Here is a 27,960-nt window from a genome sequence, read left to right on the forward strand (position 1 = left end):
AAATATAACAGATTTATTAACTACAGAAAGATAGTGATTTGCAGACTAACAGATAGTTACCAAAGAAAATAAAAGGTAAGTGCACAGTCTAAATCTTAAACCTTATTACACTAGGAGTATTTAGACCAAGCAGTTTTCTCACCCCACTAGAGGTTACAAGTATCAGAGGGGTGGCAGTATAAGTCTGTATCCACAAAACCAAGAAGGAGTCCGGTGGCACCTTAAAGACTAATAGATTTATTTGGGCATAAGCTTTTGTGGGTAAACAGCCCACTTCCTCAGATGCATGGAGTGAAAATGACAGATGCAGGCATTATTATACTGACACATGAAGAGAAAGCAGTTACCTCTTGTGACGACGTGGTTTTGGCAGGACCCAACTGAGAGTGCCAATTCAGGACCAATTGCTTAAACAGGGCAGTTACAGCCCAAGGCTGGGGTTTTTCCACCTCTAAGGCAAACCAAACCAGCCAGACAAAGAGGACTTTGGTTTCACCCCACTGGCTAACCACAAGTCCCACAAACAATTTACTTAGAAACCAGTTTTCCAGTATCACCACCAGTTCCACTCATCCTGGGGATGAATGGTCATGAAAACCAACACCCCAATAAAAGAAAAAGGTTCTCTCAATCCCAAAGAATCAAGCCCCAGACCTAGGTCAATCTACATATCAGATCTTACCCACAAATCACGCTGTTGCCAATCCTTTAGAATCTAAAATCTAAAAGTTTATTCGTAAAAGGAAGAAGACATAGATGAGAGCTAGAGTTGGTTAAATGGAATCAATTACATACAGTAATGGCAAAGTTCTTAGTTCAGGCTTGTAGCAGTGATGGAGTAAACTGCAGGCTTAAATCAAGTCTCTGGAGTACATCCCCCGCTGGGATGGGTGAATGTCCTTTGTGCATAGTTTCAGTTTGTAGCAAAGTTCCTCCAGAGGTAAGAAGCAGGATTGAAGACAAAATGGAGATGAGGCATCAGCCTTTTATGGGGTTTTTTCCAGGTGTAAGAGCCTCTTTGTTCTTACTGTGGAAAATTACAGCAAAATGGAGTCTGGTGTCACTGGGACAAGTCCCTGCCTACTTTGTTGAGTTACAGGATGTATCTGCCTTCTCTCAATGGGTCAGTTGTGAAGCTGATGGTACTTAATGGGCCATCAAGCAGGCTAGGCAGAGCTAACACCAACTTGTCTGGGGTGTCACCCAGAAGCACAGCACAAATTTGAAGTACAGACAGTATAGAGCCAATACTCATAACTTCAACTACAAAATGATACATACAGACAGGCAGACAGCATAATCACAACCAGCAACACATAACCGGATCTTAGACACCCTTAGACCCCCTTATATGACCTTGGTTACAACCATGTTCTGTATGGTCCCAGATTATATTAATAATGTCACACCTCACAAGTGGAGAACCGGTGTTGACAGAGCCAATTCAATCAGGGTGGGTGTGGTCCATTCCCAATAATTGATGAGAAGGTGTCAATACCAAGAGAGGGAAAGTTGCTTTTGTAGTGAGCCAGCCACTCTCAGTTCCTATTCAAGCCCAAATTCATGGTGTTAAATGTGCAAATGAATTGCAGCGCTGCAGTATCTCTTTGAAGTCTGTTTCTGAAGTTTTTTGTTGAAGGATGGCTACTTTTAAATCTGTTACTGAATGTCCAGGGAGACTGAAGTGTTCTCCTTCTGGCTTTTGTATGTTACCATTCCTGATGTCAGATTTGTGTCCATTTATTTTACGTAGAAACTGTCCAGTCTGGCCAATGTACATGGCAGAGGGGCATTGCTGGCACATGATGGCATATATCACATTGGTAGATGTGCAGGTGAATGAACCCCTGATGGTCTGGCTGATGTGGTTGGGTCCTATGATGGTGTCGCTAGAGTAGATATGAGGACAGAGTTGGCAACAGTTACGGTTACAGTTCTTCCCCTTTTAAGCCTGGGACCAGTCTCCTCAGCTGAAGTCTTTGTCCTCCCAGCGTTCTTGTTGCTTCCAGCTTAGGTCGGAGAGAAGACAGGCCAAAGTATGATGCCACAATCCCCTATTTTAGCAGCTCCTGACGCTTTTTCCTCTGTCTTCCTTCTCACCCAGGATGCGGCTTTGAAAATACTCACCAACACCAACACCAAGAAGCCCTGTGAACATAAACGCTCTTTAACACGTCGTGCTGTCCTACCCTTGGCTGTCTGGCGGGGCCCCGCATTGTCCTCACCAGGTCAGTGACTGGGCACTTCCATCCCTCCTGATCAGCAACTCCAAATGCCCTCTCTGCCCTCTGAGGGGAGACGGCCCTGTGAGCTCATAGATCGGAACGGGGACCTGGGTTCTGATCCTGGTTCTGACATTGCCCTTGGCAGTTCCATTGTTCTCAAAGAGGCCGGGGGTGGGGGTTTCTTCATTATTCTCCATGGCGTAGGGGTGGGGATTCTCTATTGTTCTCGGTGGGGCCAGGGTGGGAGGGTTCTCAGTGATCACAGTGGGCACACATGATCATCTGACCCTTCCAATTCACCTCTGCTCCTCCCCCTTTGGATGGAGGCTCTTTGAGGCAGGGCCTGCAGCTGCCTCTGGAGGGACGTACCCAGCCTCCTGCGAGCACCACCCCAATACACATGCTAATCACACAGTGCCAAGTGGTGATGACCGTGGCATTGCCTGACTCCTTGCCTGTCTCTCAGTGACTCTAGCCCAGACATATTCGCTTCACAGGGAGATCAATGGTTTTTCCAGCTCCAGACCCACGTGCTGCCCTGGGATCTGAGAGTCAAGCTGGGTGTTATGGAAGCGATCACATGGGATCCTGCAAAGCCCACTCATGCTCAGTGGTTGCAGTAGAAACACACTGAGCGTCTCTAGGTCTCTATCTCTCAGCTGTTCAGTGTGGCTAATGATTTAACCTGCCTGACTAGCGGCTCTTTGTGAAGGGCTCTGGGAGTGCAATGTACCCTTAATGCTGCTCAGGGCAGAGCTGTGACTGAGCTCAGGACTCCCTGGCTTCTGCCCATGTGCTGAATCATAGGACTGGAAGGGACCTCGAGAGGTCATCTAGGCCAGTCCCCTACACTCATGGCAGGATTAAGGATTATCTAGACCATTTCTGACAGGTGTTTGTTGAACCTGCTCTCAAAAGTCTCCAGTGATGGAGATTCCACAACCTCCCTAGGCAATTTATTCCAGTGCTTAACCACCCTGACAGTTACAAAGTTTTTCCTAATGTCCAACCTAAACCTCCCCTACTGCAATTAAAGCCCATTGCTTCTTGTCCTATCCTCAGAGGTTAAGAAGAACAATTTTTCTCCCTCCTCCTTGTAACAACCTTTTATGTACTATGATAGACCCAGGCCAGTTGGGTACAGCAGAATAGCAGAAGGCAGATATACTGGCCTCTGGATTAACAGTTTTCTATTCCCTGACTGACCAGAGCAGGGGCTGCTCCAGGCTAATGAGAGCACCTGACTCTAATTAACCTGCAAAGAATCAGGTGAGGCCATTAAGCTAATGTGACCACCTGACTCTAATTAAAGCCCCAATGATACTATAAAAAGGGCTTACTCCAGTCAGGCAGAGGAGAGCCAGGGAGCCAGAGGAGAGGAAGTGTGGCTGAAGGGCTGGTTAATGAAGACACCCTCAAACCATCGGTAAGGGAGCCCTAAGGTAAGGGAGAAGCAGAGAACTGTGGGGAAGTGTCCCAGGGAAATGTAGCAACTCTGGCAGTGAAAGGTTGGCTGCCAACAGCTGCTACCATTAGGGTCCCTGGGCCGGAACCCAGAGTAGAGGGCAGGCCTGGGTTCTCCCCAACCCACCACTACAGGAACATCTCCAGGGAGGGAGAGTCAGGCCCCTGTCAGGACAGGAGGCTAAACTGTTTTGAAATAAGCCCCCAGGGACAACAGAGGCTGTGGGAGTTCTCTCACCAACCTCCCTGCTGGCCTATGATGAAAAGGGCTCAGCAGACTGTGATCTTCGCCCTAGAGAGAGAAGGGCTACGTGGAGGGGCACAGTGAGCCACTGAGGCTAGCAATAACCGCCTAGAAGTGCAGGACCCACAGGGGCAAGGTCAGAGCTCTGCCACAGTACTTGAAAACTGTTATCATGTCCCCTCTCAGTCTTCTCTTCTCCAGACTAAACAAACCCAATTTTTTCAATATTCCCTCATAGGTCATGTTTCCTAGACCTGTAATCATTTTTGTTGCTCTTCTCTGGACTTTCTCCAATTTCTCCATCTCTTTCCTGAAATGTGGCGCACAGAACTGAACACAATACTCCAGCTGAGGCCTAATCAGCGCGGAATAGAGCAGAATTACTTCTTGTGTCTTGTTTTCAACACTCCTGCTAGTGCATCCCAGAATGATGTTCACTTTTTTTGGAACAGTGTTACACTGTTGACTCATATTTAGCTTGTGGTCCACTATGACCTCCCCCACATCCCTTTCCGCAGTGCTCCTTCCTAGGCAGTCATTTCCCATTTTGTGTGTGTGCAACTGATTGTTCCTTCCTAAGTGGAGTACTTTGCATTTGTTCTTATTGAATTTCATCCCATTTACTTCAGACCATGTCTCCAGTTTGTCCAGATCATTTTGAATTATAATCCTATTCTCCAAAGCACTTGCAACCCCTTCCAGCTTGGAATCAGCTGGAAACTTTATAAGGGTTGTGATGGGGCAAGGCCAGATGGCTAAAGTAAAGTAGTGAGGAACAGGTATGTTAGCCCCAGGCTAAACAAATCCCTGGTACCCTGGTAACCAAATGGCAGTTGCTCCAGGTTAATCAAGACACCTGGGGCCAATTAAGATCCTTCTAGAAGGCAATGGAGATAGTTACCGGGATGGTGTGATAATGACTCACGGCCCCATGCACACACGTCACTGCTACGCGTTTGGCTTGTAGCAGCTGACTACTTTTTACCAGCTTACCCAATATAAGGGTGATAGCACTCCCCGAGTCCACACGCACTGTAGTCTCTGCTCCATTTATCCTCACTAGCCTGGTTATGTTATGTGGGGCTAATGCAATGCGCGCAGGGTAGATACGGGAGCACAGGACCTCCCAATCCCCCAAGTTGCATTGCCTAGGCTCCTTGGTGCTGGGACACTGTGCTGCTATGTGTGCCCACTCCCCACATACATAACAGCTAAAATTGTTTCTAATCATTCCCCTATCATGTGGGTTAGGGGGGTTACTCCCAGGGTTCCCCCCCACTCAGGCCAATCCCTTCCTCCTGGGGTCTCCACTGGTTTTCAGCCCCCCTCTTCCTCCAGCTAGGACTCTCCAGGGGGTTGGCTGTCCCACCTTCCAGGGTTGGGGTTGGGTGTTTACCCAAGGAAAGCCCCTTTCATAGCAGTCGGGTCAATTTCCTGCCAGATCCTGCGGAGGTTCTTCTGGCCAGGGGTACATGAAAATGTCAAGTGCTCCTGCACCTCTTGTCCGGAGTGTCAGCTACATAGCCCCTCGCCCACATTTGCGGGCCCCTTTGATACCTCTTCCAATAATAGAGGTACCAGTTGAACGCATAGCCATGGATCTGATTGGGCCCCTAGAGAAAACAGCTCGGGGCCACCAACATGTACTGGTTGTACTAGACTATGCAACCTGATACCCAGAAGCTGTCCCCCTATGCAACACGTCTTCCAAGACAATAGCTAATTAGCTAGTACAGATCTTTTCCCGGGCTGGGCTACCCAAGGAGATATTGACTCTTCAAGGGACACCTTTTGTGTCCAAGTTGAAAGATCTCTGTTCATTGCTCCATGTACAAGCCCTATGGACCTCTGTATACCACCCACAAGCAGACGGCCTTCTGGAAAGGTTCAATAGGACCCTCAAGGCCATGATCAGGAAAGTGGTGAGCCAGGATGGGAAAAATTGGGATACCCTATTGCCTTACCTCATGTTCGCCATCTGAGAAGTCCCACAAGCCTCCACAGGTTTCTCTCCATTCAAACTACTATCTGGGCGCCACCCCCGGGGCATATTGGATATAGCCAGAGAAGCCCGGGAAGAGGAGCCAAACCCTGGAAGGAACATAGTCGAGCACGTACTACAGATGAGGGATCAGATAGCCTGAGTTACACCCATTGTACGGGAACACTTGGAGAAAGCACAGGAGACCCAACGACCCCATAATAACCACCAAGCAAAGTTTTGATGGTTCCAACCAGGGAATCGAGTAATGGTCCTGGTGCCCACAGCAGAAAGCAAGCTGTTGGCCCAGTGGCAGGGACCCTATGAAGTGATTGAAGCCGTGGGAGAGGTAAACTATAAGGTGCGGCAGCCAGGCCACAGAAAACCGGAGCAAATTTATCACATCAATCTTCTAAAACCTTGGCATGATTGAGAGGCATGCTTAGTCACCCAGGAGACCCTTCCCCAGGAGGAGAATTTATATGAGCAAGTGAGGATATCACCCGACTTGACGCCGATCCAAAAGATCGAGGCAGCCGACATGATTAATCGCAACCGAGATGTGTTCTCTACAAAACCGGGGCGGACGACAGAGACCTATCACCATATCCGCACAATCCCCAGAGCCAAGGTAACACTGAGACCCTACCAAATCCCAGCAGCCAAAAAGAAAGAAATCAAGGCCGAAGTAAAGAAAATGTTAGAATTAGGGGTTATTGAAGAATCTTACAGTCAGTGGTGCAGTCCAGTCGTTCTAGTGCCTAAACCTGACGGTACCACGAGATTCTGTAATGACTTTCGCTGACTGAATGAAGTATCCCAATTCAATGCACACCCCATACCACGCATCGACGAACTGGTTGACCGATTGGGTAGTGCCCGATTCTTGACTATACTGTATCTGACAAAGGGGTATTGGCAGATTCCCCTGACCAAAGAAGCTAAAGAAAAGACAGTGTTCTCCACCCCGGACGGCCTATTCCAGTACACTGTCCTCCCTTTTGGGCTACACGGGGCCCCAGCTGTTAGGGGGCTTATTTTTTTACCCTTTTACTTCCCTGGTCCTTTTTGCATGAACAGAGAGCAACAATACGCAAAGTTCAAAGGCGCAAACAATTCAATGTTTATTGGGGTGAACTTTTAGCAAGCATGGTTTTAGTTTCCTTCTTTAGTGTTCCCCTTTTCAGCTTTGACACCACAGAGCCTTGCCTGTGTCTCTGTTCCCATTCCCTGTTCTCATTACCCCCCTTAGCAAAACATGATCCCAATTCCCTCGCTCCCAGTCCCTGTTCCCATTCCCCCCTTACTTCCTGATTGACTGCAGACTATGTAGTAAAACTGAGTTCTGCTTCCCTCCTGCCTTAACCAACCATTTTACTGAAATTTAACTAACCAATCCTAACATATTGTAACATGGTTATTTAACCAATTATATCCCACCACCTTCATTGGTTTACACCCAATAAAATTAATTATACAGCAGACAGAAACAATTACAGAACCAGACAGAAACTATGCAAATAAACATACAAAACAAGACAGAAGTGAAGATTTCACAACTACATCTATACAGACATAAGAGTTCTTCGAGTGATTGCTCATATCCATTCCAGTTAGGTGTGCGCGCGCCACGTGCACGTTCGTCAGAAGATTTTTACCCTAGCAACCCCCGGTGGGTCGGCTGGGTCGCCCCCTGGAGTGGTGCTGCCATGGCGGCGGATATATACCCCTGCCGACCCAACCGCTCCTCAGTTCCTTCTTACCGCCCATGTTGGTCGTTGGAACAGTGGAGCATGGCTTAGTGTCCTCCACTCCCCTAGCTACTCCTTATTCTTCACTATCTTGTTGTGTATATAGTTGGTTTTATCTATAGTTACAGTTAGTTTAATAGTTCTTAGATAATTAGTGTATATAGTTCAGGGGGTTTGGGCATTAGCCTTTCCCCGCATCCGGTGCCGGGGCCCATGCTCGGTTCACCAGGGTTTAAACCGTGCTCGGCCTGTCATAAGCCGATGCCCACTAGCGATCCCCACGACTCGTGTCTAAAGTGCTTTGGGGAATCGCACATTATGGATAAGTGCAGTATTTGCAAGGCATTTAAACCAAGGACAAAGAAAGAAAGAGACTTTCGCTTGAAGAATCTCCTCATAGAGGCAGCTTTGAACCCTCCGTTCTCAGCACCGAGCACTGAGCAATCTGCTAGCAGCACTCCTCCGGCACCGGACCATCCCGGCACCGCCAAGACACTGCGGCACCGGCCATCTCCGGTGCAGAGACCTGCTTGGCACCGATCTCTCTCCCCAAAGCAGAAGAGGTTGAAGCCCTCCACTACCTCTGTGTCCTTGACACCACCAGTTGCAGCCTCGTTCAGACCGCCCGGCACCTACACCTGCCGTCGTACCGACTGCTGCGGTAACGTCGACTCCAGTCCCACGAGGGCCGTCGAGTCCAGTCCCTGAGAGCTCCCCACCAAGGCCTGTCGTTGAGCTTACGGTCCCCTCTACACCGGAGACATTCTCCGCAGCCAGGGACCTTGTAGCCATGACAGAATCTGTCCTGCCTCAACTCCCGGCACCGGCAGCGCGGGTACTACACTCCAGAGACAAACCGACTATATTGAGACCTCCTTCCATCAGCATGGCAGACCAGCACTGATCACGATCCAGGTCCCGGCGCCGTTCATGATCTCATGAACGGTCACGGTCCCGACGCCGCTCGCAGTCCCGGCCTTGCTCACCTATCTGGTACCGGTCATACTCACGGCACAGATCAATGTCTCAGCCTCTGGCCCGGTACTCTTGGTACCACTCCAGCTCCCAACACCGCTCCTGGCACCGCAACTCTCGCAGCCGTTCCCGTCGCTGACATTCAAGATCCAGGTCGACCTCCCGGCACCACACCGGTCGCAGTCCCGGTCTCGCTCTCGGCACTGGAATGACTCCAGGTGCCGATCCCCAGTGCCGAGGAGATCACCGACGGTGAGACAGAGGGACACTTACCAGGGTCTCTCAGCTCCTCCCTGGCCGTCCTGGCACCTGGCCGTGTCTTCCCAGGCAGACAGTGCGTATGCCCAAGACAGAGACGCTGATGTGCCTGACGCATTATTCCACGAGCCGCAGGCTCAGGATCACAGACCTCAACAGTGGGCATTCTGGACACCTTGGGCATACCATCAGGCCCAAGGTGCGCATCCAGGCCCATCGCGCTTGGCCACATCAGAGCATTGGGTGCCTGAGGCCACCATTAGCCTCCCTCCTCCTTCTGTTTCGGAGGAAGTGTCGACCCAGCCACAGGACTCCCACATCTCGAGGGAGACAGAGGCTGTCCACCCAGAGGAGTCCTCGACTGACCCGCTTGTCCTGGGTCTCTCCTCATCCTCCTCCCCTGACGAGGCGGTAGCCGGAACATCATCGGTAGGCCCCCCACCGATCAACCTAAGGGCCCACCAGGACCTCCTCAGGCGTGTTGCACAGAATATGAACTTGCAAGTCGAGGAGGTCCCGGAGGTGGAGGTCCCAGTGGTGGACATCTTAACATCAGATGCCCCCACGAGAGTGGCCCTCCCCTTTATACAGACAATCCAGGCCAATGCCAGCACAATCTGGCAGTCTCCGGCCTCTGTTCCAACTGCTTCCCGGAGAGTGGAATGTAAATATATGGTGCCCTCCAAGGGCTATGAATATTTATATGTCCATCCCCCTCCCTGCCCCCTTGTTGTCCAGTTGGTCAACGAGAGGGAACGCCATGGCCAGCAGGCCCCAGCCCCGAAATCAAAAGACACGAGGCGCATGGACTTACTGGGGCGCAAAGTCTATTCCGCAGGGGCGCTCCAACTCCATGTAGCTAATCAACAAGCCCTCCTTAGCCACTATAATTCCAATATCTGGGCGGCGGCTGACAAATTCAAGGAGTTGCTCCCTCAGGACTCCCATCAGGAATTTGCGGCCATCCTGGATGAGGGAAAAAAGGTGGCTAGAACTTCCCTCCAGGCTTCCCTGGACGCAGCAGACTCTGCAGCCAGGATCCTAGCCTCTGGGGTGACTATGAGGTGTATATCTTGGCTGCAAGTCTCAGGCCTTCCCCTGGAGCTCCAACATACAATCCAGGACCTCCCCTTTGAAGGGCAAGGCCTATTCTCAGATAAGACAGACCCTAGGCTGCAAAGCCTAAAAGATAACAGGGTCATTATGCGCTCGCTGGGCATGCATATGCCAGTGACTCAGTGCAGGCCGTTCCGCCCCCAGCCACATCGCTCTTACCCTCAGCCCAGACAGAGACAGGACTTTGCTAGATGGCGGGGTAGAACCGGTCGCCGGAGGCAGTCAGGCAATCAAGGGGACCAGAACAAAGGTCCCTCCAAACCACCCACAGGGCCAAAACCCTCCTTTTGAAGGTGCGCCCGAGGGCATCATACCAGTATCGTCAAACGATCCGTCCCCTCCTTTCTCCAACCGCCTCTCTTTTTTCCTCCCTGTGTGGTCCCAGCTAACATCAGATCACTGGGTCTTACGCACTCTGGAATTTGGGTACCACCTCCAATTTATTTCACGCCCCCCCTTCCACCCCCCTTCCTCGTTCCTCTTCAGGGACCCCTCTCACGAGCAACTTCTCCTCCAGGAGATGCAAATGCTCCTCGCCAAAGGAGCCATAGAGGAGGTACCGGAACACGAATGGGGCAAGGGGTTTTACTCCCGCTACTTCCTAATCCCCAAGGCAAAAGGGGGTCTCAGACCTATCCTGGACCTGCGGGAACTCAACAGATACATGGTAAAGTTGAAATTCCGTATGGTATCCCTGGGGACCATCATCCCATCCCTGGATCTTGGAGACTGGTATGCCGCCCTCAACATGAAAAGTGCATATTTTCACATAGCCATCTACGCACCTCACAGGAGGTTCCTCCGGTTCGTAGTCAACCGCCAACATTTTCAGTTCGTGGTCCTACCGTTCGGCCTCTCTACAGCCCCAAGAGTATTTACGAAATGCATGGCTGTAGTCACCACTCACCTCCGCCGTCGGCGGGTACATGTTTTTCCATATCTAGACGACTGGCTCATCCGAGGAACCTCCGAGGCACAAGTGACCCATCACATCGGCATTGTCAAGGACCTTTTCCTACATCTAGGCCTAATGATCAATGCACAAAAATCCACTCTGACTCCCACTCAGAGGATAGACTTCATTGGTGCCACCCTGGACTCCAATCTCGGGCCTGCTTACCACTGTCCCAGTTCCAGGCAATGGTGGCCATCATCCAAAGTCTGCAAGCTGCTCCATTGACTTCAGTTCACACTTGCCTCGGTCTCCTGGGTCACATGGCGGCCTGCACATTTGTGACGAAATACGCCAAACTGCGCCTCCACCCCCTCCAATCGTGGCTCAACTCAGTGTACCGACCAGGCAGGGATGCCATAGGCATGATCGTCACCATTCCCCCGAGCATCCTAGGCTCCTTCAAATGGTGGCTGACCTCATCCCTGGTGTGTGCAGGGCTGCCGTTCCATCCGCCCCAACCCTCTGCATCCCTGACGACGGATGCATCATCTCTCGGCTGGGGTGCTCACCTCGGGCATCTACACACTTAACGCCTTTGGTCATCTCAGGAACTGGCCTTTCACATCAATGTCCGGGAGCTGAGAGCAGTCCGCCTTGCTTGCCAGGCATTCCAACAGCACTTGCAGGGCCGTTGTGTGTCGATATTCACCAACAACACGACAGCCATGTACTATATAAACAAACAGGGCGGGACAAGGTCCTCGACCCTTTGCCAGGAGGCCTTACGACTCTGGGACTTTTGTATAGCCCACTCTATAGACCTCATAGCGTCCTTTCTCCTGGGGGTTCGGAACACTCTGGCGGATCGCCTCAGCAGATCCTTCCTTTCCCACAAGTGGTCGCTTCGCCCAGACGTTACTCTTTCGGTCTTCCGGAAGTGAGGATTTCCCCATGTAGACCTCTTCGTGTCCCGTGAGAACAGGAAATGTCAGATGTTCTGTTCCTTTCAAGGCCTCTCACAGGGTTAGATAGCGGACGCTTTCCTCATACCATGGACGACTCACCTGCTATACGCCTTTCCACTGTTCCCGCTCGTCCACAAGGTCCTGCTGAAAGTACGCAGAGACAGAGCCCACTTGATCATGATCGCTTCAGCGTGGCCCAGGCAGCACTGGTACACCATGTTGCTAGACCTGTCAATAGCCGACCCTATCCCACTACCTCTGCACCTGGACCTGATAACTCAGGACTACGGCAAGGTGCGTCACCCAGACCTGCAGTCCCTCCATCTCACGGCATGGGTCCTGAGTGGCTGACCCACTCTGAGTTGCGTTGCTCTGCCCCAGTGCAACAAGTTCTCCTGGGAAGCAGAAACATTGCTCTAGTAGAAGGTTATCTGGCCAAGTGGAAGCGTTTCACATGCTCGTGTGCAGAGCACAATGTTCTTCCTGCCGAGGCCCCCATCCCTATCATCTTGGACTACCTCTGGTCCCTTAAACAACAGGGCCTAGCGATATCATCTTTGAGGGTGCACTTGGCGGCCATCTCTACCTTCCACCCAGGGGAGAATGGCCACTCAGTGTTTTCACATCCTATGGTATCTCAATTCCTCAAGGGCTTGAAGCGCCTATACCCCCAGGTATGCCGCCCCGCCCCAACCTGGGACCTCAACTTGGTTCTTACCAGACTTAAGTCGGCCCCATTCGAGCTGTTAGCAACTTGCTCCCTTCTGTACCTGTCCTGGAAAACTGCTTTCCTTGTAGCCATCACATTGGCAAGATGGGTTTCTGAACTCCGGGCTCTCACGGCGGACCCTCCATATACTGTGTTCCACAAGGGCAAGGTGCAGTTGCCTCCACACCCAGCCTTTCTCCCCAAAGTGATATCGGCTTTCCATGTTAACCAGGAGATCTTCCTTCCGGTCTTCTTCCCGAAGCCGCATTCATCATGCAGGGAGCAACAGCTGCACTCCCTAGACGTCCGTAGAGCACTTGCTTTTTATATCGAGCGGACAAAGCCCTTCCGCAAAACCCCTCAACTCTTCATCATGGTGGCAGAGTGCAGGAAGGGCCTTCCTGCTTCCTCACAAAGGATTTCATCCTGGGTGACATCGTGCATCTGCACCTATTATGACTTGGCTCACGTTCCGTCGAGCCACCTCACGGCCCACTCTACCAGGGCTCAAGCCTCATCTGCTGCTTTCCTGGCTCATGTGCCCATCCACGAGATACGTCATACAGCTACCTGGTCCTCGGTCCATACCTTCGCTTCTCACTATGCCCTGCTTCAGCAGTCCAGAGATGACACAGCCTTTGGCTCCGCAGTATTACACTCTGCGACATCTCACTCCGACCCCACCGCCTAGGTAAAGCTTGGGAGTAACCTAACTGGAATGGATATGAGCAAGCACTCAAAGAAGAAAAGACGGTTACTCTCCTCTGTAACTGTTGTTCTTCGAGATGTGTTGCTCATATCCATTCCACACCCGCCCTCCTTCCCCACTGTCAGAGTTCCGGCAAGAAGGAACTGAGGAGCGGTCGGGTCAGCAGGGGTATATATCCGCCGCCATGGCGGTGCCACTCCAGGGGGAAACCCAGCCGACCCACCAGGGGTTGCTAGGGTAAAAATCTTTCGACGAACCTGCACGCGGCGCACACACACCTAACTGGAATGGATATGAGCAACACATCTCGAAGAACAACAGTTACAGAGGTGAGTAACCGTCTTTTTTCCAGCTGTGTCTATTGATAATGAGTTCTTGCCAGACAGGATGCTATTAAACTAAGTTTTCTTTTACATCTTCTAGGCTCTTCCCTTTCTCTGGAGGTGACAGGAATATCAGGACAGGATTGTATTCCTAACAGCCCAATAGTACCTTATTTCAATGTGACTAGTTTGGAATGTGAGGATGTAACCAGACACTTCCCAGCTTATGGCTGCCTAACTACATCTTAGCTGAAGGCCTTAGCCTGTTATAGTAAGAGAAGGCCATTACACAGACAGTGATTTTGATTCTTTTTATACCTCTATAACTAGCTAAGTGATAAGAATACACCTAAATTCTTGAAGTACAGGCCTTTGCAGATAGGCCTGAATATATCCTAACACCAGCCACATTCCAGTGCCTCATGGATAAGCTGCTGCGCCCCCATACTAGTTATGCAGCCACATACCTAGATGATGTCATCATCCATATGCCAGACTGGGGAACTCACTTGGAGAAAGTTGAGGCAGTACTACGCACTTTAAGGCGGGCTGGCCTCACTGCTAATCCCGCTAAACGTGTCATAGGGCTAGCAGAGGCTAGGTACCTGGGATATATTGTAGGAAGGAGCATAGTGAAGCCCCAAACTAATAAGCTAGAGGTGATGCAAAACTGGCCCCAGCCAACCCAAAAGAAGCAGGTCTGTGCGTTCCTAGGCATGGTAGGCTACTACCGACGTTTTATTTCCCACTTCACCAGTAGGACAAGTCCTCTAACGGACCTGGTGAAGGCCCAAGGTCCAGACATGGTGAAGTGGACCGACGCAGCAGAGGGGGCATTCATAGACCTTCAGATGGTCTTCTGTAATGACCCCATACTCATGGCCCCGGACTTTAACAAGGAATTTATTTTACAAAAACATGCTTCTGAGTTGGGGTTGAGGGTGGTTCTGTCGCAAATGATTGGAGAAGAACAACACTCAATCCTCTACCTAAGCAGAAAGCTGCTCCCAAGAGAAGTATGCAGTAGTTGAGAGAGAATGCCTTGCTGTCAAATGGGCCATGGAGACACTGCGTTATTACCTTTTAGGCCGACAATTTACTCTTGTGACGGACCGTGCACCACTCCAGTGGATGCAGAGTAATAAGGAAAAGAATGCAAGGGTCACCAGGTGGTTCTTATCCCTCCAACCATACCAGTTCCGCATACGGCACAGGGCTGGATGCCACCACGGCAACACTGATGGTCTATCACAAGCACACTGCCTGGTGTCCCAAGTTGCCCAACTCTATGATGTTGAGCAGAGGGGAGGGATATGTGATGGGGCAAGGCCAGATGGCTACAGTAACGTAGTGAGGAACAGGTACGTTAGCCCCAAGCTAAACAAATCCCTGGTACCCTGGTAACCAAATGGCAGTTGCACCAGGTTAATCAAGACACCTGGGGCCAATTAAGATCCTTCTAGAAGGCAGTGGAGATAGCCACATTGATTGGGACACCTGAAGCCAATCAGGGGCTGGCTGGAACTAGTTAAAAGCCTCCTAGTCACTTAGTGAGGTGCATGTGTGAGGAGCTGGGAGCAAGAGGTGCAAGGAGCTGAGAGGGGGTGCTGCTGGCGTACTGAGGTGTACAAGCGTTATCAGACACCAGGAGGAAGGTCCTGTGGTGAGGATAAAGAAGGTGTTTGGAGGAGGCCATGGGGAAGTATCCCTGGGAGTTGTAGCTGTCATGCAGCTGTTACATGAGGCACTATAGACAGCTGCAATCCACAGGGCCCTGGGCTGGAACCCGGAGTAAAGGGTGGGCCTGGGTTCCCCCCAAACCTCCCAGCTCCTGATCAAACACAGGAGGAGTTGACCCAGACTGTGGGTTCCACCAGAGAGGAAGATCACTGAGGTGAGCAAATCCACCAATAAGTGCAGGACCCACTAAGGTAGAGGAGGAACTTTGTCACAGTGTACTCTCTATGCCATTACCTAAATCATTGATGAAGATATTGAACAGAACCGGACCCAGAATGGATCCCCGCGTAACCCCACTTGTTATGCCCTTCCAGCATGACTGTGAACCACTGATAACTACTCTCTGGGAATGGTTTTCTGACCAGTTATGTACCCACCTTATAGTAGCTCCATCAAGGTTGCAGTTCCCTAGTTTGTTTATGATACGGTCATGTCAGGTGCAGCTCTGGGCACCAGCAAACCAAGCACTTGCTTGGGGCAGCCCATTTGCCAGGGGCGGCATGGGAGCTGAGAACCAACAGGGGGCTCTGGGAGCTGTAGTTCCTTGGCTAGCTCCCTGCCTACAGAGCCAGCCCTGGAGCAGGGAAAGAACTACATTTCCCAGCATCCCCTTGGCCACTACCTACTAGAAAGGAAGGCGCGGGACCTCATGTGGCTGTGTGCTGTCAATGGTAGGGAGACCATATTTTAACATGAAAAAAACAGGACACTCCAGGGGGAGGGAAGCCCCACCCTGCCACCATCCACTCCCTCCGACTGCCCCTCACAGAAATCCCAACCCATCCAACACCCCCCTCGCTCCCTGTCCCCTGATCACTCCTTCCTGGGACCCCTGCCACCCACCCCCTATTTAAGCCTCCCTTCTCCTTGTCCCCAATTGCCCCCTCCTGAGACCCCCCCCAACTTCCTCCCAGGACCCCACCCCCTAACTGTCCCCTGATAAACCCCTGGGACTGCCATGCCTATCCAACTGCTGACTGCCCCCCTGAACCTCTGCTCCTTGTCCCTTGACTGCCCCCCTGGAACCGCCTACCCCTTCTCCAACCACCCAGCCCCCTTACCGTGCCACTCAGACCAGCATGTCTGGCTCCGCGCACCTCCAGACACGCTGCTGCATACATGCTGCCGGGTTCCCACGCGGAGCCCACAGCCATCCAACCACCTCCAGCACCTGCCTTCCAGATTTGAACACCTCAACATTCAGGAGTGCTCAAGATCAGTTTGAGCAGCTGTTACTTCATTTCTCCCAAATCAAATATACTGATCCACTGTAACTTGCTGTAGAAAAAGTAGGATAAAATTGAGCAAGAAATGCTTCCCAGGGGTTATTAGGACTGGAACTGCTACTTTCAACAGCCATTGCCCCCCCTTTTTTTTTTTTAGTTTTTATTTGTTTAAAAGGAAGACAGTTCCCCATAGAAACAAAGAGTGGAACAAAAGAATAATAAAGGCACCTCAACTTTTCCTCATTTATGGAGTACAGTCTTATAATATGCACCCAGATATCCTCCAGTCACACAAGCTGAACATTGTTCCACTTTACTGCGGTTCTGTAACCATATGGGAACCAATCTGTCTGTGTTCTGTGCACATCCAAAATTCCTGCTCAATAACTCACCCTGGGAGCGAGTTACCAGTGATCCAGGGCTGCGGAGGAAGGAGGGTGCAGGTGTGGGGAGGGAGGAGAGCCCAGGGCTGGGGCGGTAGGAGGTGGGGGGGGCAGTAGTGGGAGGGGGAGCCCAGGGCTGGGGCGGCAGCGGGGTGGGGGGAGGGCACTGGTGGGGGCGGAGGGAAAGGGGGAAGCCCAGCGCTGGGGCGGCAGGGGGTGTGGGTGGGTGGGGGAGAGCCCAGGGCTGGGGCAGCAGAGGGGCACGGTGGAGAGCCCAGGGCTGGGACGGGGGAGAGCCAAAATTTTTTTTGCTTGGGGCAGCAAAAAACCTAGAGCCGGCCCTGGGTCATGTGAGACCATATCAAAAGCTTTACTAAAGTCAAGATATACCACATCTACCACTTTCCCCTAGTCACAAGGCTTGTTACCCTGTCAAAGAAAGCTATTAGGTTGGTTTGACTTGATTTGTTCTTGACAGACCCATGCTGACTATTACTTATCACCTTATTATCTTCTAGATGTTTGCAAATGGATTGTTTAATTATTTGCCCCATTATCTTTCTGGGTACAGAACTTAAGCCGACTGGTCTGTAGCTCCCCGGGTTGTCCTTATTTCCCTTTTTATAGATTGCAAATCTCATGCCATTTTCCACTCTTTTGGGATCTCTCCCATCTTCCATGACTTTTCAAAGATAATCGCTAATGGTTCAGATACCCCCTCAGTCAGCTCCTTGAGTATTCTGGGATGCATTTCCTCAGGCCCTGGTGACTTGAAGACATCTAACTTGTCTAAGTAATTTTTAATTTGTTCTTTCCCTATTTTAGCCTCTGATCCTACCTCATTTTCACTGGCATTCACTATGTTAGACATCCAATCACCACCGATCTTCTTGGTGAAAACCGAAACAAAGATGTCATTAAGCACCTCTGCCATTTCCACATTTTCTGTTATTGTTCTCCCCTCCCACTAGAGTGTGCTGCATGTAGGGCACCTGCAGCCTGACACCCTACCCCGCACCAGCCCTGCCACTGGCTGCTCCCAGGTGAGGTCACATCTGGGCAGGGGTCAGTGCCACATCCCCTCCCCGAAATCTCTCCAAATATCAAGACTTTACAGGTGCAAATACGCGTCAATCATCACCTGAATTAACCCCCAATACTGTGTGGCGTTCTCTCAACCCCCTTTGCATCTTTTCTAGTCAGGACCCCTAAGAACATGGAGGCGGGTGTGGATATTGCAGCTGGGACCCCAGTGAGCAATGCCCGGCCCATGCCAGAACCCGGCGCCCAGGAGGAGCCAGCACCACATGCGTACTTCCCAGAGACGTGGCTGTGGGACCTGGTGCCTGTGGGGTGAGTGAGGAGCTGTCACAGATCGTCCCTGCGGAGCAGCCTCCAGCCCAGACCCTGGAAAGCAGCAGCTCCCAGAGGCGGTGCAGTGGTGGGGAAGGGCCGGCTGCCCACGTGGGGCTGGTTCCTGCGCCCTGTTGCCAGCGGAGAGGGACTCAGCACAGCAACAAGGAATAACAAGCCCCCAGGGCCACGGGATTCGTCTCTTTACAGATGTAACGAACCTGCAGAGCAGGGGAGGGGTCTGGGAGCTCAGGCAGCACCAGGACCCTGCGTCTCTCCAGCAGAGCAGGATTCACGCCAGCCCCTCCCCCACCATTCCCAGGATCCCGTCAGGTTGACAGGGGGGTTTATCATCCCGACCTCATTGCCCTTCATGGGGTTTTCATTCCCACGTGGTGCCCAGGAGCTCCGACGTTGAGAACATGGGAGGGGTTTGAATCCATGGGAGGGGGGCATTGAGAGTGGCACATGGGGTACAAGTGGGAGGGGAAGGGGATCCCGAGCAGGGGGAATTGAGGCTGACCCCAGGAATAGCCCCCTGACAGGGAGACGTGTCTGGCTGCGGAAGGATGGATCCTCATCCCGTGGGATATTGAGCCCAGTCCGGAGAGCCCCGGGACAGGGAAGGATCCTGCGCTAGCTGGCGTGGGGCGGAGGAGGGGACGAGATGGGGGCACTGACATCTCTTTCCCTCTCTCCTGTCTGGGATTGGCCTGTTTCTGTGCCACCGGCCCAGGGCCCCAGCCCAGCGCAGGGTCTGGCAGGGATGTCTCCGGTGGCCGTGCTCATGGGTGGTTCCCATGGGGCGGCCGCATGTCTGATGCTCTGTTTGTGTCCGGCCCGGCCCAGTGAGGGAGGCTCCAAGGACATCTCAGTCTCAGTGCCCGACACCATCACGGAGTGGAAAGCTGGGATGTTCTGCACAGCGGAGGTGGGCTTTGGGCTCTCGCCCACAGCCACCTTCACGGTCTTCAAACCCTTCTTTGTGGAGCTGGCCTTGCCGTACTCCATGATCCGGGGAGAGGCCTTCGCCCTAAAGGCCACAGTCTTCAACTACCTGCGGCAGTGCATCAAGGTGAGCACTGCCTGGGGCTGGGCTGTGGGGGCTGCTTGGGCCGGTGACCTGGGGACTGGGCAGCAGCGCAGGCCGGTAAGTGGCACTGACTCAGCACAACACCGACTCAGCTATGAGCCTGTGACCACTGGAGTCAGCACATCGCGGTGAGGGGGCCTGAACCCCAGAGGGGTCAGGTCTCGGCTGGAGCTGGCGCGTGTGAGCGCGTCCCCCACAGCCCTAAGGGGGTTCTCGTGTTGGGCCCCACAGGTGCGAGTGACGCTGGCAGAGTCTGCGCAGTTCCAGGTGCAGGCGGATGAGGATGGCGCCTACACCAGCTGCCTCTGTGCAGACGAAGGGAAAACCTTCCAGTGGGAGGTGATGGCGAGCAGCCTGGGTAAGTGACGCTGGGGGCTCTGTGCCGGAGGGGAGGGGCAGGAAAGGGGTGGGGGGCTCTGCACAGTGGGGGGTGCAGAGAAGGGGTGCTGGAGCCTTCACGCTAGGGAGGTAGGTAGGGGCCTTTGGAGGCTCTGCATGGGGGACAGGTGGGTAAGGGGCATTGGAGGCTCTGTGCTGGGAGTGAAAAGGAGAGCACAGGATGGGGTTACTGAGGGCTTGATGCCGAGGGGAAGGGGAGGGGAGGGGAGGGAAAGAGCTGCAGGGGGTGGGGGAGAGGACACCGCAGCAGTGAAACCCCTTATGACCTACTCACCATTTCCCACAGTCACCCCTTCCCTCCGTCCTTTCCCTCCCCTATGGCCTTCTCTCTCTTTTCTCTCCCAGTCAAGGCTGAATCCCCACTCTGGCACTCCGAGTGCAGAAGTGGGGCCAGCAAGGATTCTAAAAATTAATACTGGCCACTCCAGGCTTGTATTAAACTCCCAGGCTTACAACTTTTCCCTCACCTTGGCTTAGTAAACGCTGCCACCACCCAAATGCAGAAACCCCCTTGAACCCAGGAAGAAGCACTTGGGAACTCCTCCCTGTGTGGCACCCTCAAGCCTTTTCAGCCCCTCCCCCCACTCCGGGGAAGGGCTGAGACAGAAAAAGGAAATCAGCTGTTGCTGCCAGCTAATCAAACAACATGTACAAACCTCTTAGGACACCAAAAATCCAATCCTGTTCTCAAAGGCAAATTTTATTAAAAACAAAAAGGAAGAAAATGCATCTGGAATTTTAGTTTTTGCTAGATTTTAAAAGAACGATTCCAAAAATTAAGCACCCAAAATAGCTTTCTTGGGGGTTCAGGTTAAAGGTTACAAGCAAACAAAAGCATCTGGGATTAGCACAGAGGAGTCCACAAGCCTTAAAAAATAAACAGAAATAAACTTAATTACGTCTTCCTAAACATTCTTAATTTACTTACACATTTGGGGGGTTTCAAATCAGTAATTCTAGGTATAATCTGATGATTTCTCAGACCTGGCTTAAAGCTTCTTATAGCATAGTCATGGTCCTGCCTTTGTTCTGTTCCCCACTCTCCGGAGAACAACCACAGACACACAGGGAAGCTTCCTTTCCAATTTTAAAAAGTTCTAGCCTCCCCATTGGCTCTTTTGGTCAGGTTCCCTTTTCTTTACCTATTAACCCTTCCAGGTAAAGCAACCAGAGAACAGCCACCAAGAGGGATTTTACAGCTAACTGACTGGCTGGGTGTCCATCAAAGGGAGTTATCCCCCCATACTTTATTTATCACACACACCCTAAATCACAGCCAGCGCTGGCCAGCCTGCTTTAGGTCGAGTCCACACCAGCTGGGATTTCTTCCTCGAGGTTTAGGAAACAGAGTTAATAAGATACATGCTCCTCTAATTTCACTAATAATTACCTGAAGAATCAAACAGTACTTTTCACATTTCAGGAACTACAATGACTTAGAATGCAGAGACATTTTTATCTGGCTGATTTTGGGAAACCTTCCCAAGAGAGTGCATCAGCCACTTTGTTAGAGGCTCCTGAAATGTGTTGTATTTTAAAATTAAAGTCTTGAAGAGCTAAACTCCACCAAAGAAGTTTTTTGTTAGTTTATTTGACTGAGCGAAGCCACTTCAGTGCAGCATGATCAGTCTGCAGGTGGAACCGCCATCCCCAAATCATAGAATCTCAGGGTTGGAAGGAACCTCAGGAGGTCATCTAGTCCCACCCCCTGCTCATAGCAGGACCAATCCCCAACTAAATCATCCCAGCCAGGGCTTTGTCAGGCCTGACCTTAAAAACCTCTAAGGATGGAGATTCCACCACCTCCCTAGGGAACCCATTCCAGTGCTTCACCACCCTCCTAGTGACAAAGTTTTTTCCTAATATCCAACCTAAACCTCCCCCACTGCAACTTGAGACCATTACTCCTTGTTCTGTCATCTGCCACCACTGAGAACAGCTGAGCTCCAATCCCCTTTGGAACCTCCCTTCAGGTAGTTTGAAGGCTGCTATCAAATCCCCCCATACATGCCAAACGAATGGGCGTAGGTTGTCCAGAGAACCACAATGGCGTAACATTCTTTTTCTGAGACTGATCGGTGGCTTTTCAGCTCAGAAAGTTTTTCTGCTGAGAAACACGACAGGATGGGATTGTTGATTTCGTTCTTCCTGCATTTAAACTGCTTCTGCACCATGCTCGGACTCATCAATGGTTACGACGAACGGTTGGTTGAAGTTCAGGGCCCTCAGTACAGGGTCAGACCTAAGGGCCACCTTAAGCTGGTTAAAGGCTCTTTGACACTTCTCAGTCCACTAAACGGCATTTGGCTGTTTTTTCCTGGCTAGGTCTGTCAGTGGGGGCATGGCAATCATGGGGGAGGGATAGCTCAGTGGTTTGAGCATTGGCCTGCTAAACCCAGCATTGTGAGCTCAATCCTTGAGGGAGCCACTTAGGCATCTGGGGCAAAAATCAGTATTTGGCCCTGCTAGTGAAGGCAGGGGGTTGGACTCAATGACCTTTCAAGGTCCCTTCTAGTTCTATGAAATAGGTATATCTCCATATATTTTTTGTTAGTTTGGCTGTAGTGTGGTACAAATCATTGGTAATACCCTGCCAAGCCCAAGAAGGATTGGACCTGCTTATTTAACTTAGGGACAGGCCAATTTTGGAGCATTTACCTTAGTCTGTAGGGGGTTGATAATCCCTTGACCCACCCTGTTGAGGCCTGTTTGACACTTTTTGGCCTTAACGCTTAATCCTCCCTCCCTTATGCGGTGGAAGACAACCTGAGGGTGTTCCAGGTGTTCTGCCCATGAATCTGAGACTATGGCCACATCATCAAGGTAGGCGACTGCAAATTCCCCAAATCCAGCCAGAAGGTTATCTACCAGTCTCTGGAAGGTGGCGGGTGCATTTCGCAGTCCGAAGGGAGGACATTATATTCATGCAGCCCTACATGGGTGATGAAGGCTGATCTTTCCTTGGCTGAATCATCTACTGGCATTTGCCAGTACCCCTTAGTTAAGTCTAAGGTAGAGATGAACTGGGAATGTCCCAGTTTCTCCAATAGTTCATCTGTGCATGGCATTGGATAGTTTTCTGGGCAAGTTATAGCATTTAGCTTATGGGAGTCCAAGCAAAAGCAGATTTTCCCATCTGGTTTGGGAACCAGAACCACTGGAGAGGCTCATGCACTCTGAGGGGCAGATTATACCCATCTGTAACATGTCCTTGATCTCCCTTTCTATTGCGGTTTTGGCTTGAGGAACCATCAGGTAGGGTTGGGCTCTAATTGGGCAAGCATCACCTTGTCAATGGAGTGGTATGCCTATTCTGTCTATCCTGGGGTGGCTGAAAACATCAGCGTGAAGCTGGTGCATAGCTCCTGGATTTGCTGTCGCTGCTTATGCCCAAGGGTCATGGAAAGGCTCACCTCTTCTGCGTAACTGTTGCTTTTCCCTTTATAGTAGATTCCTTCAGGCCACTCAGCATCATCTCTTTCCTGGTATGTAAACTGGAGAACCTTGATTTCTCTGGAATAAAAGTACTTTAGAGTTTAGAGAATTAACATGGTATACTTTAGGTTTTAGGGTAGGGTCTGGGAACACGGTGAGATAATTAACAGTTCCCAGGTGCTCTTGGACCATAAATGGCCCCTCCCACGACGCTTCCATCTTATTGGCCTGGAGTGCTTTCAGGACCGTAACTTGGTCACCTTCTCTGAAGGAAACGCTCTCTGGCATGTTTATCATACCAGGCCTTTTGCTCTTGCTGAGCATCCTGTAGGTTTTTTCAAGCAAGGACTAGAGAGTTCTAGAGGGTGTTTTGCAGGTTGGTTACAAAGTCCAAAATGTTAGTTCCTGGAGAAGATGTAACCCCCTCCCATTGCTGCTTCACCACCTGTAATGGCCCTTTAACTTTGTGGCCATAAACGAGTTCAAAGGGTGAAAATCCCAAACTGGGATGTGGTGCAGCCCTGTAGGCAAAGAGTAACTGCTGCCACACTAGATCCCAGTCATTGGAGTGCTTATACACTAATTTACATATCATGGCCCCCAAAGTCCCATGAAATGTCTCCACTAGGCCATTTGTTTGCTGGTGGTAAGGGGTGGCAACCAAGTGGTTCACCTCATGAGCTTCTCAAAGACGTTTCATGGTCCCCACCAGGAAGTCAGTTCCCAAATTCGTAAGGATGTCAGAGGGCCAACCTACCCTGGCAACAATGTCTGTCAATCCCTGGCTCACACTTTTAGCCCTGGTGTCGCTTAGAGCTACTGCTTCCAGCCATCGGGAGGCAAAATCCATGGAAGTCAGTATGTACAGCTTTCCTCTGGGTGCCTTTGTAGGGAAAGGACCCAGAATATCCACAGCTACTCGCTGAAATGGAAACTCAACTTATGGGGATGGCTGGAGGGAGCTTTGACCTGGTCTTGGGGCGTTCCCACCCTCTGGCACACCTCACAAGACCAGACATAGGTAGAAACACACTTTCCCATCCCCTCCCTGTTGAAGGACTTCCCCAAACAGTCCTTGGTCCTGTTCACCCCAGCATGGTCACTAGGGTGATCGTGGGTTAAGCTCAAGAGCTTTTCCCTATACTTAGTTGGAACTACCAACTGTCTATGAGGATGCCAGTCCTCCTTGTGCCCACCAGAAAAGGTCTCCTTTTGTAAGAGTCCTCCTTCTACAACAAATCTGGACCCATTAGAAGAGCTGAGAGGCGATATGTCGCTCCGTGCCACCTTCCAAGCTCCCTTAGAATTATAGAATATCAGGGGTGGAAGGGACCTCTGGAGGTCATCTAGTCCAACCCTCCACTCAAAGCAGGACCAATCCCCAGACAGATTTTTGCCCCAGATCCCTAAGTTGCCCCCTCCAGGATTGAACTCACAACTCTGGGTTTAGCAAGCCAATGCTCAAACCACTGCATTATCCCTGCCCCCCTTGAGTCTCTCATCTGCTTCCTGCTCTGCCTGGAACTGCTCCCTTGAGGCGGAAGACATTAGTTCCTCGCTGGGTGGTGGGCTTGGGTTTGGTCCCACTGGAAGTGATTCAGGTGATGGGGTTGTTTCCATTGACTGTGACCCGGTCTCCGCTGGTGCACTAGGTGGTATTTCAGGCTCTGGTTGAGCTTTCTCACCAGTTTAGCTGCTGCTGCAGGTGCAGACTCTGTGGCACCCTTTGGTGCTGGCTCCCCTGACTCTGGTGGGGTTGCAGGCCCGGTCTCTGGTGCTGACTGCTCCACCAGTTCCGATCCTTGGGCTGTTTCTGGCTGGATTCCAGGAACTGGATTTACAACTGCTGCTGTGTCCTTTTAAAATCCTGTGCTTCTGGTTCACTTCTCTGCCACCATGTCAAGGCTGAATCCCCACTGTGGCACTCCGAGTGCAGAAGTGGGGCCTGCAAGGATTCTAAAAATTAATACTGGCCACTCCAGGCTTGTTTCAAACTCTCAAAGTTACAGCTTCTCTCTGACCTTGGCTTGGTAAATGCTGTCATCACCCAAATGCAAAACAACCCCCTTGGACCCAGGACGGAGCATTTGGGAATTCCTCCCTGTGGGGTACCCTCAAGCTCTTTCACCCCCCCTCCAGGGAAGAGCTGACAAACAATGGAAATCAACTGTGGCTGCCAGCTAATCAAACAACATGCACGAACCTCTTAGGACACCAAAAATCCAATCCTGTTCTTAAAAAAGGTAAATTTTATTAAAAACAAAAAGGAAGAAACTACATCTGGAACTTCAGCTTTTGCTAGATTTTAAAAGGGCAATTCCAAAAATTAAGCGCCCAAAATAGCTTTCTTGGGGGTTCAGGTTAAAGGTTACAAGCAAACAAAAGCATCTAGGGTTAGCACAGAGGAGTCCACAAGCCTTAAAAAATAAACAGAAATAAACCCAATTGCATCCTCTCTAAACATTCCTAATTTACTTACACATTTGGGGTTTTCAAATCAGTAGTTCTAGATATAATCTGATGATTTCTCAGACCTGTCTTAAAGCTGCTTATAGCATAGTCATGGTCCTGCCTTTGCTCTGTTCCCCACTCTCCGGAGAACAACCACAGACACACAGGGAAGCTTCCTTCCCAATTTTAAAAAGTTCTAGCCACCCCATTGGCTCTTTTGGTCAGGTTCCCTTTTCTTTACCTCTGGGACTTTATTAACCTTTCCAGGTAAACAACCAGAGAACAGCCACCAAGAGGGATTTTACAGCTAACTGGCTGGCTGGATGTCCATCAAAGGGAGCTACCTCCACCTCTTCAGTTATCACACCCCCATTCTCTCTCTCCATTTTCTCTGTTTCTCTCCTTTTCTCTCCCTTCTTCACCACGCTTTCCCCTCCCCCTTCCACTATTCTCCCCTCTCAGACCTGAGGTCCTCTCTGCCTCGGGCAGGGGCACTGATCTGTCTAACTGGGGTGTCTCCCGCCTTGCTCTGCAGGGGAGGTGAACTTCACCGTCAGCACCGAGGCTCTGCACACCGAGGAGTTGTGTGGTACAGAACTGGCCGTGGTGCCGGCCCAGGGGCAAGTGGACACTGTGATAAAGTCCCTGCTGGTCCAGGTCAGTGTTTGTCGGGGCCTCTGGGCAGAGCGGAGGGAGATCCAGGGTCTGGGTCTCATCCCCTGGTAGCCATCGGCCAAGTCTTCACTTGTGATTGTTCTTTGTTCTGCCACAGAAAATAATGCCCCAGCACGGTGATATTCGCATCCCGGACCCCAACCTGCACTGCCCCGTCACACGGCCCCATCCCTGTGAGATCAGGGAGCTGGCGGGAGAGTCCTGGGGCAGACAGAGATGGGGATTACCCCAAGGGGGGTGGCTGAGTGTGACACACCGGAGGGCTCGAGGGGGCGGAGGGAACTAGCAGAGGGAAGTTCCGCGCTGAAGAGGAGGAAGCCGCGAGATCTGCTGGGCTGGGAACAGTCTCCCCGGGGAAGGGACGGGAGCCCCATCGCTGGGGCGCTGAGAGCTGGATGTGCCTGAGCCCCACAGCACGGGCTGTAGGGATGATCCTGCCCTGGCTAGGGGCACTGGCTGACCCAGCAGGCCCTGTCAGGCTGTGACGTGCACGGTCCCTTCTCCTGACCTTCTGTCTGATGCTCCTTCCCCACAGCCGGGGGGGATCCTGGAGGAGAAGGCGTACAGCTCCCTGCTCTGCCAGGAAGGTAGGTTCCCAGCGCCTGTGCGGGACTCAGTGGGTGTCACTAACGCAGGGAGTCTCTTGGCTGTGGCACATCAGAGATGGCTGAGCCGCTGGATGGCCCAGCTAGGGGCACAGGAGCCGCCAGGCCGGACCGGACCAGGGGGCATCCAGGCCAATATCCTGCCTGGGTCAGGGTCCAGGCCCAGCTGCCTAGGGAAGATGCACCCCCTAGTGGGCAGTTATGGAACTGTCTGCCACGGGCCAAAGGCTCGAGCACGTCCGGCTCCTGCTCCCGAGTCTGACTGGGCCCCTGTTGCACCAGCTCCTCTCCCCTGCAGCCTGGCCCCCGTGTGCATGATGCTCCCTGCAGAGCTCATCACACCAGCTCTCTGCGGCCAGGAGAGGGACTGAGTTCCACAGGCAGGACCCCCAGCTGAGGGCCCCAAGCCCTTGCCCTCAAGGGCACGTGTGTGCCACGGCGGGGGGAGCTTGGGGTTGAGAGAGGGTCTGTGACTGGGTGAGAGCCCCGGACGGTGAGGAATGGAGGGATCTGATTGACTGGAGGCAGGGGCAGGTTCCTAACAGGCCTTTAACGGTGTGTCTTTGCCTTCATGTTACGCAGCCTCTGAAGAAATCTCCTTGCAGCTGCCTGCGAACGTCCTGGCGGGGTCTGAGCGGGCCCACGTGACTGTCCTGGGTAAGGAATTCCCCTGCCCCATCCCAGCCAGGGCACGGTGCCCTTCACCAGCCAGCCTGTCTGTGGCCCAACGCTCTGATCAGAGAGGCCGGGGCATCACGGATGGAAAAGACCAATGAGGTCCTGTGGGTGTCTGGGGCCGGCGCAGGACCGGTCCCTGCAGTCTGTGCTCCAGGGTCTCGTCCCCAGTGAGGGGCAATAGACTCTCGCAGTGATGCCGTGAAGCTGTGCCAGGGCATTGGCGTCTTGGCCATTCATCACCACGTATCCACGTAACCCGACCAGGCCTGAATCGAACTGGAGGCTCTGGGTCCCCGTGTGCCAGGGC

General features: G+C 51.8%; 1 protein-coding gene across 1 annotated transcript in view; it reads left to right on the forward strand.

Annotated features, from left to right (window-relative positions):
• Window positions 1-27,960, forward strand: part of LOC115639230 (alpha-2-macroglobulin-like protein 1) — an 86,979-nt gene that overhangs the window by 40,984 nt on the left and 18,035 nt on the right. Inside the window, exons 18-24 of the mRNA XM_030541716.1 lie at window positions 2,105-2,228; window positions 18,164-18,317; window positions 19,167-19,392; window positions 19,642-19,768; window positions 26,231-26,352; window positions 26,906-26,957; window positions 27,558-27,632. Coding sequence (XP_030397576.1) covers window positions 2,105-2,228; window positions 18,164-18,317; window positions 19,167-19,392; window positions 19,642-19,768; window positions 26,231-26,352; window positions 26,906-26,957; window positions 27,558-27,632 — 880 coding nt within the window. The remainder of the gene's footprint in view (window positions 1-2,104; window positions 2,229-18,163; window positions 18,318-19,166; window positions 19,393-19,641; window positions 19,769-26,230; window positions 26,353-26,905; window positions 26,958-27,557; window positions 27,633-27,960) is intronic.

Source organism: Gopherus evgoodei, chromosome 23 (assembly GCF_007399415.2).
Source record: "Gopherus evgoodei ecotype Sinaloan lineage chromosome 23, rGopEvg1_v1.p, whole genome shotgun sequence".
NCBI classification, from domain to species: domain Eukaryota; kingdom Metazoa; phylum Chordata; order Testudines; family Testudinidae; genus Gopherus; species Gopherus evgoodei.